This window comes from Danio rerio, chromosome 18 (assembly GCF_052040795.2).
Source record: "Danio rerio strain M-AB ecotype USA chromosome 18, GRCz13ab, whole genome shotgun sequence".
Taxonomy (NCBI): Eukaryota; Metazoa; Chordata; class Actinopteri; order Cypriniformes; family Danionidae; genus Danio; species Danio rerio.
In genome coordinates, this window is record NC_141038.1 from 24,477,501 (window position 1) to 24,492,181 (window position 14,681).

General features: G+C 35.1%; 1 protein-coding gene across 1 annotated transcript in view; it reads left to right on the top strand.

Annotated features, from left to right (window-relative positions):
• gnao1a (guanine nucleotide binding protein (G protein), alpha activating activity polypeptide O, a) overlaps positions 1-7,893 on the top strand; it is a 173,714-nt gene extending 165,821 nt beyond the window's left edge. Inside the window, 2 exon segments of the mRNA NM_200787.2 lie at positions 2,260-2,413; positions 5,650-7,893. Of these exon segments, the coding sequence (NP_957081.1) occupies positions 2,260-2,413; positions 5,650-5,837 (342 nt within the window). The 3' untranslated portion in view covers positions 5,838-7,893.
• The last annotated feature ends 6,788 nt before the right edge of the window (positions 7,894-14,681 follow it).

The window sequence follows — 14,681 nt, forward strand, 5'->3', positions numbered from 1 at the left end:
TTCATAATTCAAAAATGAAAATGTAGTGTCAATTTAGTCACTCTCACATCATCTCAGCCTTTTTCCCCCTTTTACTCAGTAGAACACTCCAAAGATTTGTTGCCAAAACTTTGGTGATTCATAAAATGTAGGTCAAAGGCTACTGTACCAGAGCCATGAGAAAAACAACCAACATAGTAAATCTTTAAAACTGTACAGTTTTCCCCCCCTATTGATCATTTTGCTTCATAAGATCATGGTGCATCTTTAAGAGCCATGAGTATTATATTTGTGTTGCCTGTTCGTGTTTTCTTGACTCTCAAAATATGGATATGATAAACATATGCCTTAATACATTATTAATGTATTTTAATGTGTAATATATAGAAAAACCCTAACTGATTTTTTTTAAGAGTTTGAGTTATGGGGCCATCATTGTTTTCCAATGACATTAAACCGTGATGCTCCTCTGTTTATATATTATAAATATAAAGACTGGGAATACAAATTACTGATACAATGCCACATAGTTTGGCTTAAGCTTGTCATTTTAAGACAAACAACCACAAAAAAGAGAAGCAATATATGTTTCCCCGCTTTCCTAGCGATAAGACGAAAGAAACGAATGAGATGATGACTGATGCTGATAAGCATGCTTCAGCTTGTTTATTGTCTAGCATTTCTCTTCTCTGCCTTTTCTCAACGTGGATTTCACATGATATCTGGATAATCATTATAACATTATCAAAAAGTCAACAGCAGTGATGATCAACATTCCTTTGATTGAAATTTCAAATAAAAAGCACCTGAATTTGGCATTGTTTCAGCATTTTACTTTTCAAGTTGAGTTACCACCTGCATCCATTTAATGTCACACACCATGCACCTAAAATAACAGTGCCCCCTTAGACTATAACAAATGTGGATTTATTTAAACAGTGTAAATCTTTCTATTGGGTTTCTAATTCGTAGTTTTCATTAAGAGACATAATTTATGTTTTATTAAACCATGCAAGTGTTAATATCTGGGATATCCTTTAAGACAATGGGCCTTATTTTACATCTGGCGCATGACACAATTGTTTTTTGATAGTTTTAACCCCGCACAAGTATAATTTCTTGTGTGTCCTGTGACACATTGTTTAAATAGCAGGTGCATTTAATGTCGCATTGCTATTTTGAGGCAACTGAATCAGATCACGCCACTGACTAACTAAAAGCTGGCCTTAAGTCATTGCTACAGTTTTCTTTTCCTCTTTTTTAAGGTACTTAATGAGCGCATTGGTAATATGCCATTAAATCCACAATGAGCATACGCATTGCTTATTACACACAGGGATGCGCAGCAGCACACAAACATCTTTAAATAATAAAACATTTAGGAAATGTGAAAGATCACATAAATGTCTACATAAATATAACAAATGCTCCCTCCCCCATGCCTTCCTTACCTCAGGGGGCTTTGATGGAATCCAGCACATTAAGTTGATGATTTCCTAACTAGTGATGCATTCAGTTTTTCCTCTTACAAAGTCCACCATGTAAACAGAGAATGCAACATAGTGTGACAGCAACTCACTTTTCAGTAATTGGGAGATGAGACTCTGATTGGTTCATGTTATGCCCTAAGAGAATAGGTACAATCCTTTTAGACTACTGCAGAAGTGTATTTAGACACTCCCTGAGTGCACCTGTGCCTTGAGTTTCAGACGACTGAAACGACTTTGATGATTAAATAGAGCCCAATGTCTTTTACTTTGTGAAGAGCTGATGTTGGCGGCAAGGTGGCTTAGTGGTTAGCACTGTCACCTCACAGCAAGAGATCGCTGGTTCAGGACCCGGCTGGGCCAGTTGGCATTTCTGTGTGGAGTTTGCAAATTGTTCCCTAGTTCGCTCTGGGTGCTTCGATTTCCCCCATAGTCCAAAGACATGCGCTATAGGTGAATTGAATAAACTAAATTGGCCATAGTGTATGACTTTGTGTAGGAATGGGTGTTACCCAGTACTGGGTTGTGACTGGAAGGGAATCCGCTGCATAAAACATTTGCTGGAATAGTTGGCAGTTCATTCCGCCGTGGCTGCCTCTGATGAAGACTTAGCCGAAGGAAAATAAATAAATGAATGAGGAGCTGATGTTTTGCTTCTTGTGTGCTTCAGCTTGTTGCTTATCCTGATCCTTGCTGTTAGTATTTCTCCACTAAACATCTCTGGTTTTTCTGTCTTTCTCTTTTTCCTCCTCTCTCTGTCTTTCTCCTGTTCTGGTTTCTTTTCCTCTTGCAGAATCGCATGCACGAGTCTCTTATGCTGTTCGATTCCATCTGTAACAACAAATTCTTCATTGACACTTCCATCATTCTCTTCCTCAACAAGAAAGACCTGTTCGCTGAAAAGATCAAGAAATCTCCCCTGAGTATCTGTTTCCCTGAATACACAGGTAAGACTGTTATGATGCACAGGCTAGTCTACAGTGCATATGTTAAGTCTTCTAACACTGTGGCACCAGGCTAACGTTTGTGATTGATTAGGGCAGATTGTCATTAGATTGGATTCGCATAAACGGTACATTCAGGCCATTCTTCATTTTGATGTCACTGTGAGATGAGAGGTAAAGGATGGAGAGCGGTAGCTGGATCTTGCATGTGCAGTCATGGGTGAAAGCTGGGCACAGAGGGATGTCTGCGGCTCTGTCAAATTCTTTTTCGACAAGATACAATTGACTGCCTGTGTTAGAGCCCTTCCTGCTTTGCAGCAGCCCTCATTGTTACTTTCCACTTGCCTTTTAAACACTGGAGTCATAACCGAAAATGGGTTTGAACATTACTTCATTGCAGATCAAATGTTAAATTCTTCAAAAAAATACACTATTGAAGAAGAACAGTTTTATTGAGTTTTATGAATAACTATAAATTAGCAAGTAGATGTTTACTTTATTGATGTATTTTTCTAAATTAATTAATAGGATTACAATGTATGTAATTAAATAGTTTAGTAGAATTATAATGCACTTTATCATTTAATTAGAATCTTAAGTAAAAATTAAGTTCAATTTCTTGATATATTGTTAAAAGTCAAAGGTGCAGAAGGTGATTGTCTTCAGAAACATTTTTTGTTGTGCTGGATCAGAGTAGTCTCTTCACATTCCAATTGTTATGATTAAAATAAATGTATTTAAATGTACTTTTATATTCTGGATATCAGGCATAAGACTAAAAAATGTTCATCCAATAAAAAATTGTCAGACCAATAATTCCCTATATTACCTATATTGTTTACCATGCTACTTTGAATATTCGATCTGAAATTGCATGAAAGTATGGCTAAGCACAAGGCTTGCTAAGCATAGATGCTTTAGGACAATGCGCGTGAGGGAGAGAGATCCTTTCATGCAAGAAATATTGCACATTATGACAAGTTTTGCCTGCTACACAACTGAACAAGTGCTAGATATATAAGGGTTGTCACGATACTGGAATTCGGTACCAATCGATACTGAAATTTTTAAAAACGTCCATTTCTCACTAACATTTGAACATTTCAGGAGGCGTGGCTCTGAACGATGGGGGAGGGACTGTGTTTTCAAAGCTATCATGCTAATGCATAGCATTTTGCCAGATCACCTTTTGCACCTTTAAAACAAATGTTTGCACAATTACGATATGCAATTAAAGTCAGAATTATTAGGCCCCCTTTGAATTTGTTTTTCTTTTTTAAATATTTCCCAAATGATTTTTAAAAGAGCAAGGACATTTTCACAGTATGTCTGATAATATTTTTTTCTTCTGTAGAAAGTCTTATTTGTTTTATTTCGGCTAGAATAAAAGCAGTTTAAAAATTTTTTTAAACCCTTTTTGAGGACAAAATTATCAGCCCCTGTTAAGCTAATTTGTTTTTCAATTGTCTCCAGAACAAACCATTGTTATACAATAACTTGCCTAATTGCCCTTACCTGCCTAGTTAGCCTAATTAACCTAGTTAAGCCTTTAAATGACACTTTAAGCTGTATAGAAGTGTCTTGAAAAATATCTAGTAAAATATTATTTACTGTCATCATGGCAAAGATAAATTCATCAGTTATTAGAAATGATTTATTAAAATATTATGTTTAGAAATGTATTGAAATTATTTTTCTCCATGTTAAACAGAAATTGGGGAAAAAATAAACAGTGGGGCTAATAATTCTGACTTTAACTGTATGTAATTAAATATGTAGATATTTTAATCTAATTTTATTATGTAAAAGAAATATTACAAATAATAAAACATAAATGAATAAACTTTATTTACAATATACTGTTTTTTAAAAAATCTTGCTGTATTGCTTAAAATTAAGACATGTATTTGAAGAACTATATTATATATATAAATTCTAAATTTTATCAGTAATTATAAGAATAAACATAGTTTTAATATGACTTATTTAATATAAATTGAAAATGTAAAAACTAGGACAGACAACTATAGTATGTGTATATGGAAATTAAATGAAAATACATTTTAAAATATATTTTTCATTATTTTATTTTATATTTTCTAATTATTAAATATAAATAAATCTAATTAATTTAAATATTTGATTACATACAATTCTTACCATTTTGCTATGTATATTGCTCAAAATTAAAACGAGCATTTGAACAGTGACTACGTTTACATGGACATCAGTAATCAAATGATTTGCCTTAATCTGTATAAGACAAGAATATGATGAAGGTGTTTACATGAGTTGCTTTTTGAATGTTCCTTTCATGATCCCGTTTTACATGTTATAGCACATAATTCCATTAAAATAATTGTGTCACCATGATATCCACATTTCCTCCGGAGTTTCATGTAACTTTGGGTGTTTAATTTTTTTTTGTTGACTTTAACTGCAGTTTGGTACTTTCATGAACTTTTCACGCATCCCCCCCTCCCCCCATGACAAACAAGATATTAAATGCAAATTTGATCCGCTAGACAAGTGATGTTTTACTCAAATTTGATACTGCACATCGAATGGGGGAAAAAACTCCACATTTTGTCTTGTAGGTGCAGAGAATAGTGTCAAACCGCTGTGTGTGTAGATTGTCCTGTCTATACACCCTACACGATGGTAAAAGTTTGATTGCAGTGTTTACATGTCTGTACTGCTACTAAAATCGGCATGATCCGCATATTTTAATTTGGTTTCTATTTAGTTCTATTATGACTTTAGTTTAATTAAGGTAATCGAATTGCTGTTTACATGGTAGACTTCTAATCAGAGTACTGTCTTAATTATATTAAAATCTAATTATTGTGTTGTATTATTACCATGTAAACGTGTAATTTGAATTAAATATGCAAGGTAATAATTTTTAAACATTTAAATAATAATAACCAAATCATTTATGTTCTCCAAAATCTTCAAAACTGTGGTCTATAGATGTTCACACACACAGCACCTTTTACATGTGACACTAACTTCATAAGATAAAGTTTTCAGAAATGCAAAGAGAGGACATTAGATGGGAAGAGACATTTCTGAATGTCAGAGGTCACAGGGGTCATCTGAAATATTGGGCTAATGAGCATCTAGAGCGATGATCACAAAGGTGATTTGAAGATCAGACTGCCATTTCCATGGCCCCGTAATTTGGGCAAAATGTCTTTCCACAAATTCATTTGATCTCTTTATTCCTCCGCATGCAGGTCCAAACACCTACGACGATGCAGCCGCTTACATCCAAGCACAATTTGAAAGCAAGAACCGCTCGCCTAATAAGGAGATCTACTGTCACATGACCTGCGCCACGGATACAGGAAACATCCAGGTGGTGTTCGATGCTGTGACCGACATCATCATCGCCAACAACCTGCGAGGCTGCGGCTTGTACTGAGGCCCGTCCCGTTCCTCTCCAGCCACTTCTTTGGAAATGATTATTATTGAAAATGCAAGTTGGTAAATAATGATAACGATAATTTTAAAAATAGGCATATACAAATATATAAATATATTATATATATATATATGAAATGTTTTTAGTTTGTCTTTCAAAGAGCTGCCAACAGAACTGATTTCTTATAGAAACCCAGCCTTTATGGTTTTAGAACAAAGTTGGGACCTTTTTTTTGTGCGTGTCGTACGTTTCGTTCTCCCCTGTTTTCCACCGTGTCTTTCTCGTTTGAACTAAACAACCCTCATTTTTTTGTTTTGATAAATGTCTCTCTTTTACTATTTTTTTATGTTTTGTGTCATTGTATGTATATTTATTACACGGATATCAGTCAGGGGGGATGACCTGTACATGTTTGCCTGGCTACTGAATTTACTTACGCGACAATAGCTAAAATTCACGAGCACTACGGTTCAAGTCAGTCGTAGCGTGTGCCCCCGTCTCTGGATTTTTAATCACCGTAGTACCATTCGACATATCGTAGAGAATGGAAAACACCCAGGATCACTTCTTAACGTCTCAACCCATCCCCGTCACTTCCGTAGGTCAGATCTCTGGCGAGAAAGAGGTCCCTGGGACACTCGACGCCAGTCCAGTGATCGCAAGTGTCATGTCAGTGCCAACCTTCTGAGAATGACGTGTCTGGGAATAGTACTAGAAACACTAGGTCACTGTTATGAGAACTTATTAACATTTGTCTTGTAAGGAACTTTTACTTTTGTATTGTTGTTGATTAATTTATTAATTTATTTATTGATCATCTATCCCACACACTTCCTTTGTACTTACTACACCTCGTCCATTCTTCTACCTCTCGTCCGCTGTCCCCCTTCCCATTCCTTCTCTTTCCCTGTTTTAGTTGGCTGGGTAATGGAGTCCCCGTCACTGATAGCATGACCCCTTCTTCAGCCTTTGTATAAAGAAACAGCTAACTGCTTCACATAGTGCAAAACGAAAAAAGAAAACTCGAAATAAAAAGAACAAAAAAATAAAAAAAACATGGGAAAAAAAGACGGATGGCATCGTGTGGGTGGGGTTTCGGGGGTGGGCGGGTAGATGTGGGGCTCAGGGAGATGATGTGGAGGCTTGCAGACATGAAAGTCACTGGGCTGTCAGTCTTATAGAAAGCTGTAGATCCTCCAGTTCTAGAGTTGAGTAGAAAAAATTGAGAAAAAACAAACAAAAAAAAAAAGACTAAAAAAATAAGAATGACAATAATAACAAACGATGATGAAGACGATGATGATGATAATAACAGTACCAATATCAATGATTATTCTGTAATATTATTAAAGGTATATTTCTTGTGCTTTGTAGCTACAGAACTTTTTCCCCCCTCTCTCCCCCTTTTTTTAAAAAAAGAATTTTGCAAGGGTTCCTGTGATCCACTCTTGAACCGTTCTTACTGACTTACCCATGTTGATGTTGATGAACTGTACCGATTCTTTTTGCCTGTTCGCCCTGCATTGCAATGTCTTTACTTAGCCTGAATTACAGTATATGTATTGATTTATTTGATTTTATTTGTTTTATTTTCTGTTTTTGTTTTGAACGAACCACTTTTTGGAGGTGTGGCTCCGCCCCCGGTGCTGGAGAGGGCGGAGCTACGCACTGCTGTACAGATTCATGCGCTTTCTCTTGGTTTTTTGAGAATTGTACTCAAACACCTTCCAGGTCTGCATAGAAAAGCACAGCTCTCACCTATCACACGTAGATTTGGAAAGATGTATCTCTCCTCCCTCTCTGCCTTCTCGGTTTGAAATTCAAGAAAAAGAGAAAAAAAAACAATTACCTTCACCACCGTTGATTTGGATTCTCCTTCCCTTTTTCGTTTCTTTTTTAAACCTTTCTTTTTCTCTCCAAGTGAATGCTTTTGTGCTGCTTTTTCTCCCTCTTCTTTAGTGAATGGTTGTTCTTTCATGTGGGATGTTCGTGCTGGAAAACCAATCGAATGTAGTGTTTACATTAAAAGCCACAGTTTTCATGACTACAACCTGGACCTTTTCGCTTCTGATTGTTTTTCATTCCTGCTTTGTTGGTTTTGTATTTTACTTGATAATGAATGACGCATACAAAATGGCGTTTAAATGATTAGTTTCTTACAGAATGAAAAGTATCGTTTGCTCTTTCGAAATCCCAGAGAAATTTTTATTAGAAAACAAAATAAGCAGTTTTTAACCAACTCCCACGGCTCAAAACAATCATAAAGAAATCAAAAATAAGTCTGTATGTCTTCTGAAAAAAGATATTATTATTTTAAATGACTAACAGGTTTAATTTAGATTTTTCTCACATATAAGATTCACATTTGATCATCTAATCATTTTATAATATAATATTAACCGTTGATACTGATTGTGGCATGTCACATGACATGATCGAGCTTCCTCAAGAACCAATTAGATTTATTCTCTTGCGTCAAGCAGATGTGGTTGGTCCCAGCAGGCACACAACATCAAAAAACGTTAATATTAGGTTAGATTTAGGTTGTGACGTCAGGTGACCAAAATTCAATGCTAGCCAGCATCTAAGGACAACGTTTTTTTAACGTTCAATAATGACGTCAAAAGACGATGATATGTGGTTGATTTTAGGTTGTGTTGGAAAGTTATCAAAATCCAATGTCGAACCAACATCTTAAACTAACGTCATATTGACGTCAAATACTGACATTTATTCGTCATGTTTGGCAACCAAAATTCAACATCTGATAGACATAACATCCACTAGGCATGGGATGATAAAGGTGTTCACGGTATACCACGGTTTGGAAAAGTCAACGTTTTAAAACCACCAAAATGTTGAACTATGCCATTCCTAAAGTATATGTAACCTTTTTTAATGTTTTGTTTTAAGTTTTTTAGAACAACAGTATCTCCAACAGAAATCTCCAAAGAGGCCATTTTAAATTGTAATGAAATCTGTGTTTTTGAAACTATTTATTACTTTAATTATTTAACTTGATAATCTTTATTTTGCGAACCTATTTTAAAAGTTTCTCAAAATAAAACACATTGTGTTCAAATCAGAAACAAGTTTTTGTTTTTTATTCAGACGTTTAAAAATGTTTATTTTTAAAGTCCACACCATGTCAAGCTAACATCCTTAGACGTTGATAATTGGTTGGTTTTAGGTTGGACGTTGGACAATGACGCCGGTCTGACGTTGGGTTCAGCTGTCAACCAGATTTTCATAATGCAATGTCCCCACGACGTTGGTATACAATGTCAATCTGACGTTATGTTGTCGTCCTGTGCCTACTGGGGTCTTCTGTTAAAGTATGTATCAATAAAAGTCTATATTGAATGTATTTATTTATTTTTAACAGACTTTAATTTAACAGCTTGGTTCATAGAGTTTTATTTCTTTACAAATGCATAATTTGTGCAAGTAATTAGACTTGAAATGGAGAGACAGAAATATCTCAGATTTGATCGCAAATTCATCTGTATTTGCATTGAGAAGATGTACAAACAGTTCTACATTTGGAACTACGGGAGGATGAGAAAAAGATAACGTTTATTTTGAACAGTTTTATTTTGTGATTAATACAGATCAGTCAGTGCTGGAACGAATGGATTAAAGGATGTCTTAAGCCAAATGAAATGGTTTACAGTGAGGTTCTGTTAGTTCATGTATTTACTGAAATAAATAAACAATGACAAATACATTTATTACAATATTCATTAATCTTTGTTGAAAATGATTTGGATTTTCGTTATCATTAACTAATGCTAACAAGCACAATGTTGGATTTTAATAATGCATAAGTACATGTAGAACTATAATTTAAAAATGCTGTATCAGTATTGTTTCTTTTAAGTTTCAGTAAATACATTAATGAACATTGACTAGTGGAACCTTATTGTAAAAGATGGTAAATTTAACTTATTAATCCAATACGAAATGCACAGAAAGACTGGTTAAATATAACATGATCTGTTTTAATTCAGCAGGAAATATTGCAACCTTTTAGCAATGTGTGCTGTCTTTACAATAAACAAAGTTGCCAATGCTATAGTATGCTATATAGGGTACTTGGAGGAAGTGCTGTTGAATCCTATGGGAAATAATTATGTCTCTGTGCTTCTTCAGCCAGACGGCTATGGAGAGAGAAGAAAGAGATGCTCCGTCACTATGTCTCAGCTTCAAAAGAGGAAGTGCCACTTTATGGCAGTCTGATTGGATGATAATTGCAATAAGAGCTGTACATATGGAGAGGGAGAGAGAGATGGAGGGAGAGAAAGAGAGATAAAGTGAGAGGAAGAGGTGTGTGATAAGAGGACGAAATGCAGACTATGATGGGAAACTGCAGTGGTAATTGGTATCGACTCTTGTCCACCAAATGTTTATATATAGCTACAGTGGACTAGGACTTTTTCCTCAGTAATACAACTTTTTATAGACTAGAATGTCCTGTTCAATTTAAAGTAGTTTTTTTTTAAATCCTGATTTAGAAGACCCCCACCAAAACATTTATCAGTGTAAAAATACTTTATAGGCTACCAAAAATCTTGTCAGACATTTTTAGCAGCTTGATAACTACCATTTTGATAATAAATAGGCAAATTGCCTCTAGCCTATCAACATTTTAATTTATTGTGCTGCTCCGCTGCAAGGATTCCTGTTGACAAAAGAAGCTTAATTCATTACATTTTTAGACTTGTCTGCCTTGTTAGCCTTAACATCAGTCGTCAGTGGCAAGTTGATTGAGATGGCCAATCACATTAAAGTGGGTGAAGTTTACATTCTTCAAGCAAAAATTTAAACAAAAATCAACTGAGGGAGTGATGCTGAAAGAGTGAACAGTGAGGTAAGATTGAAGTAGCTCAACTTTTAATATATGGCAACTGTTTTAAATTAACGACAATTTCCCCATTTTTATTGTACTCTTCTAATATATATATATATATATATATATATATATATATATATATATATATATATATTGGTGCTTGTTATAAAATATGGATCTGTGCACTTTATTATTTTTGTAAAAATGAATTAGAGTAGGGGGCAAAAGTACTGTTTGAAAGGGTCTAGTGATACGGCTTATTCAGTGGAAGGGATTGGGAGGCTATGATGGGTAAGGGCTGATGGGAGGAATTTGGTTTGGGGTTTTTATTAACCATGGAGAGTCAGGACCTCTGTTTAATGTCTCACTCAAAAGATGGTGCTCACTGTCAGTATAGTGTCCCGATCACTATACTGGGGCATTAGGACTCACACGGACTACAGGATGAGCACCCTCAGCTTGCCTCACTAACACCACTTCAAACAGCAACCTAGCACACTGGGGTTACACCCCTACTCTTTTATTGAGAGTTTGGAATTTTTAATAACCAAAAAGAGTCGGGACCTCGATTTAATGTTTAACCTGAAAGATGGTGCTCACTGAAAATATAGTGTCCTAATCACTATACTGGAGCATTAGGATTCATACAAACCACAGGATGAGCACTCTCTGCTGGCCTGACTAGCACCACTTCAAACAGCAACCTAGTTTTCCCATGTGGTGTCTCATACCAGCTTGATCTCACGAGGAAACGTAAGTATTTTACGTTTTGTTAGTTTAGTGGCTAATTCGTATGAGTTCAGTCGTACGAAAATGTACAATTTTAAAAAGCAGGCGTGGCACCCACCCCTAACCCCAACCATTATTGGGCAATGAGCAAATCGTACTAAATTGTACAAATTAGATAGTAGGAAATTGTATGAATTAGCCACTTAATCAAAATGTTACGAATTGCCGTGAGATTGCATTGCTTATACATGTACTAACCTGGTGCCGCTTCAATGGGCAACCAGTCTTGGGCTACAGGGCGATATGGCTTTAGCCATATTAGTCAGAACAATAACAGTGAATGCATACTTGAAAGTATTATTTGCAATTTTTTTTAAATAATTACTTCTTAACTAAAATAAAACCTAGAAGTTCATTCGCCATTCAATTTATTCATAATGGCTTATATTTAGATTTAGACATACATTTAGATATTAAAAAAGACCCTCATTATTTATATTTTGCACATTGCAAACCACCAGATTTGACCTTACTTTCAGCAAGAGTATTCTAAATGCTTACAATGCTTTCAATTGAATATGATCACTTATTCTTTTATATTAATAAGCACACAGAATAAGGGTTCATGGTACATACTGGACATTTAAGGTTATGCTGAATAACAATAGAACATTATTTTACTTTGTACAAAGCGTATTTAAAACTGAAACAATGTTGTTTCTTTACAGTTAATGTCATTGGCAGGTAACATGCTTTCTGTATATAGAAATCATTTTTCCTTTTCTTCCTTTGACCCATATATTCTGTATGGGTAGCCCATAGTTTTAGAGTGTACTAAGCTTATGGGCACCACCAACAGGACTGCTATAGAACTGCTAAATGGTCCCAGTGAAGATATTAGTTTAATTACTTTATTACTTAAAAGATTTCAACCAAACTTTCAACATAATATGCTGCAGTCAACTGACAACTAGCTGCCACTTATTCATTTGATAACATAAACATGTAAGTAACTACACTGAGAAAATGAGGTTTGTTGATTTTTAAACTAATTAATTAAAATGAGCTGACACAACACAATTTTTGAGTTTTTTTTTTCCGAACAACTTAATAGTTTTATGTTCCACCCACTTAAATTTGTAAAAACAGTTAAGTTAACTTAATCGATTTTTGTTGGGACAACTTAAAAGGATTGTGTGGAAACCTGCATTTTTACAGAAAAATGCATTTGATCTTTTTCTCCCTATTCTGACATCACATTATATCTGATTATCCCTATAGCTGTACATAGTTCCCTGTGACGCTTAAACATTTCAGCCTTGTAACCTCACAATGATGAGTCAGTATAGTGTCTTGGTATGCCCTAAAATTCAATCTCAGGACCTTGTCCCTGTCAGCTATTTTCCACAAACACACACACACACACACACACACATACACACACTCCAAGTTATTTATAGTGCAGCAACATCGTCTGCCTGTTGCTAGGATACAGCCTGGTGCAGATTTCCTCTGCATGCAATACCCGATGCTTTCATCACTGCTAGTTTAATGTATTTTGTCACAAATTTTAGTGTGAATTTGTTTTCACACTGCATAAAACTATTCAGACTGTGCAATACTACAGTGTTTGAATTCTAAATGAATGTTCTCTATTTTCTAAACACGTTAGACATTAAGCTGACAGCCTGCAGGATCTAACAGACACTGTGCTAAAGAAAGAGAATGAGTGTTAGAGATAAAGGAAGTGGTCTCTCTCTCTCTCTCTCTCTCTCTCTCTCTGTGTGTGTGTGTGTGTGTGTGTGTGTGTGTGTGTGTGTGTGTGTGTGTGTGTGTGTGTGTGTGTGTGTGTGTGTGCGTGTGTAGTGATGGTGAGTACTGAGAAGGTCAACAGAAAATGCTGATTAAATTTATGTCACAAAGGTCAAGACCCCAGTGTTTCTGTTTCCATGGAAACCGCATCATTTACTCACTGCTGGAATGATGCTGTGTGTTTGACTCAGAAAAATGTACCTTTTCCTCTCACATTGACACTTCTAGATAATCAGGATTTAAACAGCATAATCTTCCATGCCTGTCCTTGAAATAAGGATACAGATCAATAGAAATCAAGGAAGAATTTAAGTTCCATAGAAGTCACTCATGTGTTTTCTTTATTCTAGACCACGGGTGTCCAAACTTGGTCCTGCATGGAGGGCCAATTGTCCTGCAGTGTTTAGCTTCAAATTCTATTAACACACCTGGCAGTTTCTAGTACACCTAGAAGGAGCTTAGTTGGCTGCTCAGGTGTGTTTAATTGGAATTGGAACTAAAATATGCAGGAAACTGGCCCTCCGGGACTGAATTTGGACACCCCTGGTCTAGACTGTCGACATTTTATACAGTTACATAATTGAATTACTGTTTGTAGGCCAAAACTATATTGGTTCATGTTTTGTAACTGTTTAACGTTTTAGGGAACAGTATCTATTTGGTTTATGATTAAAATGGATTTAAAATAAGCTATTTGTTTATGTATTGCTTAACATGAGATTTAAATACATGTACAGGCTGTTTGCCATGTTTAAAACATATTTTATGTTTATAATAGCTGAGAAATAAGTTATAACTATTTTTTAAAAGCTAAGAAATTAGTATATAAAAAGGACGTTTGATGTGTTGTTTTAGATTAATATTCGCTAAAAGACTTAAAACGGTATTTTTGTGGAGAGCTTAAGAATTGTATCAACAGAGGTTTGTATTGTATTTTGATAAAAAAAAAACATTATTGCGTTATAGCTTTATAACGCAAAAACATTACGCACGCATATATGCAGCTGTTTTGTGTCAGTTAAATCAGTTGACTGTTGAAATTCAAAATTTTAACCGAACTGGTTGAGTATTAAATAATAATCAAATAAAGGTTAAAAATAACCCATCAAGCACCAAATATTTAAGTCAACTGGTTGAGTTATTAATAAATAACCTAATAAAGGTTTAAAAAAATAATCCAACAAAGCACGAAATATGTTTAACTCAACCATTGTGTTCAATAAACAAGTTAAAGTTTTTATAGTTTAACAAATCTCATGAAAAATAACAAATCACAATGGCTAAAAGACAAAAAATTAAAAAGGTTGATCAATGTCGCCCTCTGGTGGACAGAATCGAAACATCCCATTGACTCGACCTCGCCTAGACAGTCACAGCCAGATATAGTTGTTTTATTTTCTTTTCCAAATATACAGGTAAATAAAAAAGAAGACCTACGTGTGGACCGTGGA